At 39.6% G+C, this 6,330-nt stretch overlaps 1 protein-coding gene across 1 annotated transcript; it reads left to right on the forward strand.

Moving 5' to 3' along the window:
• Window positions 1-4,770: 4,770 nt before the first annotated feature.
• On the forward strand, window positions 4,771-5,451 carry LOC129643202 (uncharacterized; the record flags this gene model as incomplete). Its single annotated transcript, XM_055567458.1, has 1 exon — window positions 4,771-5,451. A coding segment is annotated over exon 1 (681 nt), but the record flags the coding sequence as incomplete, so codon positions are not given.
• Between the last annotated feature and the right edge of the window lie 879 nt (window positions 5,452-6,330).

The raw sequence follows: 6,330 nt of genomic DNA on the forward strand, positions 1-6,330 counted from the left end.
TGAAACATATGTTCTTCCAATGAAAACCTTGAACTTCCAGAATTAACTCAAAATTACATGAGGGTATTTTTACCCTGCAATTTTTGACTTTCTGTCCTGTGTGCCTATTTCCCTCTCAAGCAAAATTCTACAGAATCATAGAAGTTACATGAATGTGAAGAATCATTTGAAAGATAATCATTCTAATTGGGAAGTATATCATTAAGAGTCTGAAGCTAAAAAATGAGGCTAATTTTATGGTCCAGATGCCCGTCAAGGAGAGAAATATATTGGTCATTTGGTTCATATGTTACAGTTCCCGCAAGCACTTCATTTGGCTAAAGTTAGAAAACCTAGGCAGCCCAAAGGTGGACATCTGATAATAAGTTTTTGGCATTGTCTGGACTGTAGCTCTAAGAGTTTCCAGGATACACAGTTTTGTTCTGTTTCATTGACTTGGGGCCATCTTAGTATGTGCTACTAATGCTAATACGAGAAGTAAAAATTTAAGACCAAGTGGATATATTCAGGACCTAGAATGATGCTTCATACATTGTATGTAATCAATAATATTGCCCTCTTTTTCTGGTTTCCAATCTTACTTTTCCCTGGAATGATATATTTATTTGTGTCCCTCTTGACTGCCTTCTGAACTAATGTATTTAAACTTAGTCTGTTAAAATACCCCTTTCCCTTAACTTTCCTCTGTTAATTACTTCCACTAAGTCTCCTTGATCTTACTGATGTCCAAGTTGGAAAGCTTTTGAGAAATAACATAACCAATTGGATCATTATACCTGCCTCTATGATTGAGTTTTTAGCTTTCATTTCCCAAAACAATATTCTAAATTGTGCTACCTTTTTAAAGCAGTGGTCAGGAAATAGCTCCTTCTGGAAATATGGAGCAGAAGTAGTCAGATTGTTCCTAAACTGGAAGAGTATGGATGAGAATTTACACACATAGGATTTCCCCTAGAATCCTAACTTCTAGTTCAAGGTGATTTTTATCATGTGCTAGTTCCCTGGTAGCTCAGCTGTAAAGAATCCACCTGCAATGCAGGAGACGCTGGTTGGATTTCTGAGCTGGGAAGATCCCCTGGAGAAGGGATAGGCTATCCACTCCAGTATTCTTGGGCTTCCCTGGTGGCTCAGATGGTAAAGAATCTGCCTGCAATGCAGGAAATCTGGGTTTGATCTCTGGGTTGGGAAGATCCCCTGGAGAAGGGAATGGCTACCCACTCCAGTGTTCTGGTCTGGAGAATTCCATGGACAGAGGAACCTGGCAGGCTACAGTCCACGGGTTCCCAAAGAGCTGGACTCAGCTGAGTGGCTTTCACTTTTCACTTCAGCTCAATGAGTTATTCTCATTACAACCCAACTTAGCCTGAATAAAACAACAGAATGATAAGATGAAATAAAATATGTCTCATATTTTAGGGACTGACGTATTGACCTGACTCTAGTTTTTATAATCTCATTTAGGCTGGCACTGGAATTTGTCCATAGTAGGAGATGTACACAATGCTTTATAGATTTTACTGATTTTGTCCAAAAATACAGAGCTTATCATTTTACCTGGCAAACTAGAACTCTTTTCTGAGTTTATATGAAACTTTACTAAAGCAAGAGAAATTTTTTTTTTTCCATAATCTGCTTTCAAAGTCTAGAATTAGATCTCACTAAATACATTTTTCCTGGAGAAGGAAATGGCAACCCACTCCAGTACTCTTGCCTGGAGAATCCCATGGATGGAGGAGCCTGGTGGGCTACAGTCCATGGGGTCGCAAAGGGTCAGACACGACTGAGCGACTTCCCTTCTCTTCCCTAAATACATTTTTACTTAGCATCTACTAAGTGCCAGGCACTGATCTAGTTGCTGACGATGTCCCTGACATTCAATGACCTTGTATCATTCCTTTTTCCCCTTCCTTTTTCACTCCTTATTATAAATTGGATATTAAACTTGAATACGGGAAGTTGTCTTTTTATTTTTAAATAATTTTTCATGCCTATCAGAATGATAAATTTTACTGATAAAATTATGACATTTTAATTATCCAGTATCTTTTGTTGTTTGTATACACATTTTCAGTAACAATTTTTATTATTTGTGTGAAATTTGAAATTTTAAATCATTTCAATCGATCTACCACCTATTTCTAAGAAGCCAGGAACTTCACCTCCATTTTATAAACAAATAAGTCCAGAATCATCAGTGTAGGTTACACTTGCATATCAAACTTGCTAACTTCCTTTGTTGGAAAGGAGAGCAGGAGAGGAAGGTGCCTTTGGCTGGTATAGGTCAGGAATCAACAGGAGGCAACGTTTAACGTTTCAATTATGAAGTGAATGAATAATATTATCAAGTCTCATGAAAATTATAATAAATTATTTCAGAGAAGAGGAAGGGCAATGCAAATGAAAATCCCATCCTATTTATCCCCTCCCCATTGACTATGCTAGAGTTGAATTTGAAAAATTAACTTAGACACATTAAAAAGCAGTTCACCTATTTTATTTTTAAAATCCAATCTGAACATGAAAAAAAAAAACAAAACATATTTTTTCCCCTTAACTTTAGAATGTGCATGAAGACACGTTGCAGGTGCCGATAATTGACAGATTACTTTGGAATGTGCAATCAACCAAGTGCCACAAGTGAGTCTACTAATTTTATAAGAGGGATTAAAACTAAAAGGCCTCTGCTAAATATCACCAGAATCACATCTGAGTTTCTACACAGTGATCTCTGATGCCAAATGAATTAAATGAGCATATTGTTGTTGTTTACTTGGTAAGTCAAGTCTGACTCTTTTCCCACAAGGCTCCTCTGTCCATGGGATTTCCCAGGCAAGAATACTGGAGTGGGTTGCCATTTCCTCCTCCAGGGGATCTTCCTGACCCAGGGATCAAATCCACATCTTCTGCATTTGCAGGCAGATTCTTTACCACCCAGCCACCTGGGAATCCCTATAGATGAGCATAGATATTTTAAAGAAAAATCAAAGTGTGTCTTCTTAACTATTGTTATTTCTATACACTGAAATTTAAAAATAATGTCTTCACAAGTGTAAATGGTACTGCAGATATTATTATAAATGTGTTCCCATGAGAACAGATTACAAACTGTTTCGGTCATTCAGCATCTTGTTTTCTAAGTTGGCAGCAGATTTTCTTTACTACTGCTCTACCTTCCTTTGATTCTACCTAATTTCTAGAAGACTGTCTTATTGCTGGGAGAAATGGGGAATTTACATTCCAAGACGGTAGATATTGCAAGAGAGCATCAGAGGGCAAACGCACTGAAACCATACTCACAGAAAACTAGTCAATCTAATCACACTAGGACCACAGCCTTGTCTAACTCAATGAAACTAAGCCATGCCCATGGGGCAACCCAAGATGGGCAGGTCATGGTGGAGAGATCTGACAGAATGTGGTTCACTGCAAAAGGGAATGGCAAACCACTTCAGTATTCTTGCCTTGAGAACCCCATGAACAGTATGAAAAGGCAAAATGATAGGATACTGAAAGAGGAACTCCCCAGGTCAGTAGGTGCCCAATATGCTACTGGAGATCAGTGGAGAAATAACTCCAAAAGGAATGAAGGGATGGAGCCAAAGCAAAAAGAATACTCAGCTGTGGATGTGACTGGTGATAGAAGCAAGGTCTGATGCTGTAAAGAGCAATATTGCATAGGAACCTGGAATGTCAGGTCCATGAATCAAGGCAAATTGGAAGTGGTCAAACAAGAGATGGCAAGAGTGAATGTCAACATTCTGGGAATCAGCGAACTGAAATGGACTGGAATGGGTGAATTTAATACAGATGACCATTATATCTACTACTGCAGGCAGGAATCCCTCAGAAGAAATGGAGTAGCCATCATGGTCAACAAAAGAGTCCAAAATGCAGTACTTGGATGCAATCTCAAAAATGACAGAATGATCTCTGTTCGTTTCCAAGGCAAACCATTCAATATCACAGTAATCCAAGTCTATGCCCCAACCAGTAATGCTGAAGAAGCTAAAGTTGAATGGTTCTATGAAGACCTACAAGACCTTTTAGAACTAACACCCAAAAAAGATGTCCTTTTCATTATAGGGGACTGGAATGCAAAAGTAGGAAGTCAAGAAACACCTGGAGTAACAGGCAAATTTGGCCTTGGAATACAGAATGAAGCAGGGCAAAGACTAATAGAGTTTTGCCAAGAACATGCACTGGTCATAACAAACACCCTCTTCCAACAACACAAGAGAAGACTCTATACATGGACATCACCAGATGGTCAACACCGAAATCAGATTGATTATATTCTTTGCAGCCAAAGATGGAGAAGCTCTATACAGTCAGCAAAAACAAGACCGGGAGCAGACTGTGGCTCAGACCATGAACTCCTTATAGCCAAATTCAGACTTAAATTGAAGAAAGTAGGGAAAACCACTAGACCATTCAGGTATGACCTAAATCAAATCCCTTATGATTTTACAGTGGAAGTGAGAAATAGATTTAAGGGCCTAGATCTGATAGAGTGCCTAATGAACTATGGAATGAGGTTTGTGACATTGTACAGGAGACAGGGATCAAGACCATCCCCATGGAAAAGAAATGCAAAAAAGCAAAATGGCTGCCTGGGGGGCCTTACAAATAGCTGTGAAAAGAAGAGAAGTGAAAAGCAAAGGAGAAAAGGAAAGATATAAACATCTGAATGCAGAGTTCCAAAGAATAGCAAGAAGAGATAAGAAAGCCTTCTTCAGTGATCAATGCAAAGAAATAGAGGAAAACAACAGAATGGGAAAGACTAGAGATCTCTTCAAGAAAATCAGAGATACCAAAGGAAAATTTCATGCAAAGATGGGCTCGATAAAGGACAGAAATGGTATGGACCTAACAGAAGCAGAAGATATTAAGAAGAGGTGGCAAGAATACACAGAAGAACTGTACAAAAAAGATCTTCACGACCCAGATAATCACGATGGTGTGATCACTGACCTAGAGCCAGACATCCTGGAATGTGAAGTCAAGTGGGCCTTAGAAAGCATTACTAGGAACAAAGCTAGTGGAGGTGATGGAATTCCAGTTGAGCTATTCCAAATCCTGAAAGATGATGCTGTGAAAGTGCTGCACTCAATATGCCAGCAAATCTGGAAAACTCAGCAGTGGCCACAGGACTGGAAAAGGTCAGTTTTCATTCCAATCCCAAAGAAAGGCAATGCCAAAGAATGCTCAAACTACTGCACAATTGCACTCATCTCACACGCTAGTAAAGTAATGCTCAAAATTCTCCAAGCCAGGCTTCAGCAATATGTGAACCGTGAACTTCCTGATGTTCAAGCTGGTTTTAGAAAAGGCAGAGGAACCAGAGATCAAATTGCCAACATCCGCTGGATCATGGAAAAAGCAAGAGAGTTCCAGAAAAACATCTATTTCTGCTTTATTGACTATGCCAAAGCCTTTGACTGTGTGGATCACAATAAACTGTGGAAAATTCTTCAAGAGATGGGAATACCAGACCACCTGACCTGCCTCTTGAGAAATCTGTATGCAGGTCAGGAAGCAACAGTTAGAACTGGACATGGAACAACAGACTGGTTCCAAATAGGAAAAGGAGTACGTCACAGCTGTATATTGTCACCCGGTTTATTTAACTTATATGCAGAGTACATCATGAGAAACGCTGGATGGAAGAAACACAAGCTGGAATCAAGACTGCCGGGAGAAATATCAATAACCTCAGATATGCAAATGACACCACCCTTATGGCAGAAAGTGAAGAGGAACTAAAAAGCCTCTTGCTGAAAGTGATATAGGAGAGTGAAAAAGTTGGCTTAAAGCTCAACATGCAGAAAACGAAGATCATGGCATCCGGTCCCATCACTTCATGGGAAATAGATGGGGAAACAGTGGAAACAGTGTCAGACTTTATTTTTCTGGACTCCAAAATCACTATAGATGGTGACTGTGGCCATGAAATTAAAAGACACTTACTCCTTGGAAGGAAAGTTATGACCAACCTAAATAGCTTATTCAAAAGCAGAGACATTACTTTGCCAACAAAGGTCCGTCTAGTCAAGTCTATGGTTTTTCTGTGGTCATGTATAGATGTAAGAGTTGGACTGTGAAGAAGGCTGAGCACCGAAGAATTGATGCTTTTGAACTGTGGTGTTGGAGAAGACTCTTGAGAGTCCCTTGGACTGCAAGGAGATCCAACCAGTCCATTCTGAAGGAGATCAGCCCTGGGATTTCTTTGGAAGGACTGATGCTAAAGCTGAAACTCCAGTACTTTGGCCACCTCATGTGAAGAGTTGACTCATTGGAAAAGACTCTGATGCTGGGAGGGATTGGGGGCAG

The sequence above is a fragment of the Bubalus kerabau genome, chromosome 2, assembly GCF_029407905.1.
Source record: "Bubalus kerabau isolate K-KA32 ecotype Philippines breed swamp buffalo chromosome 2, PCC_UOA_SB_1v2, whole genome shotgun sequence".
In the NCBI taxonomy this organism is placed as follows: domain Eukaryota; kingdom Metazoa; phylum Chordata; class Mammalia; order Artiodactyla; family Bovidae; genus Bubalus; species Bubalus kerabau.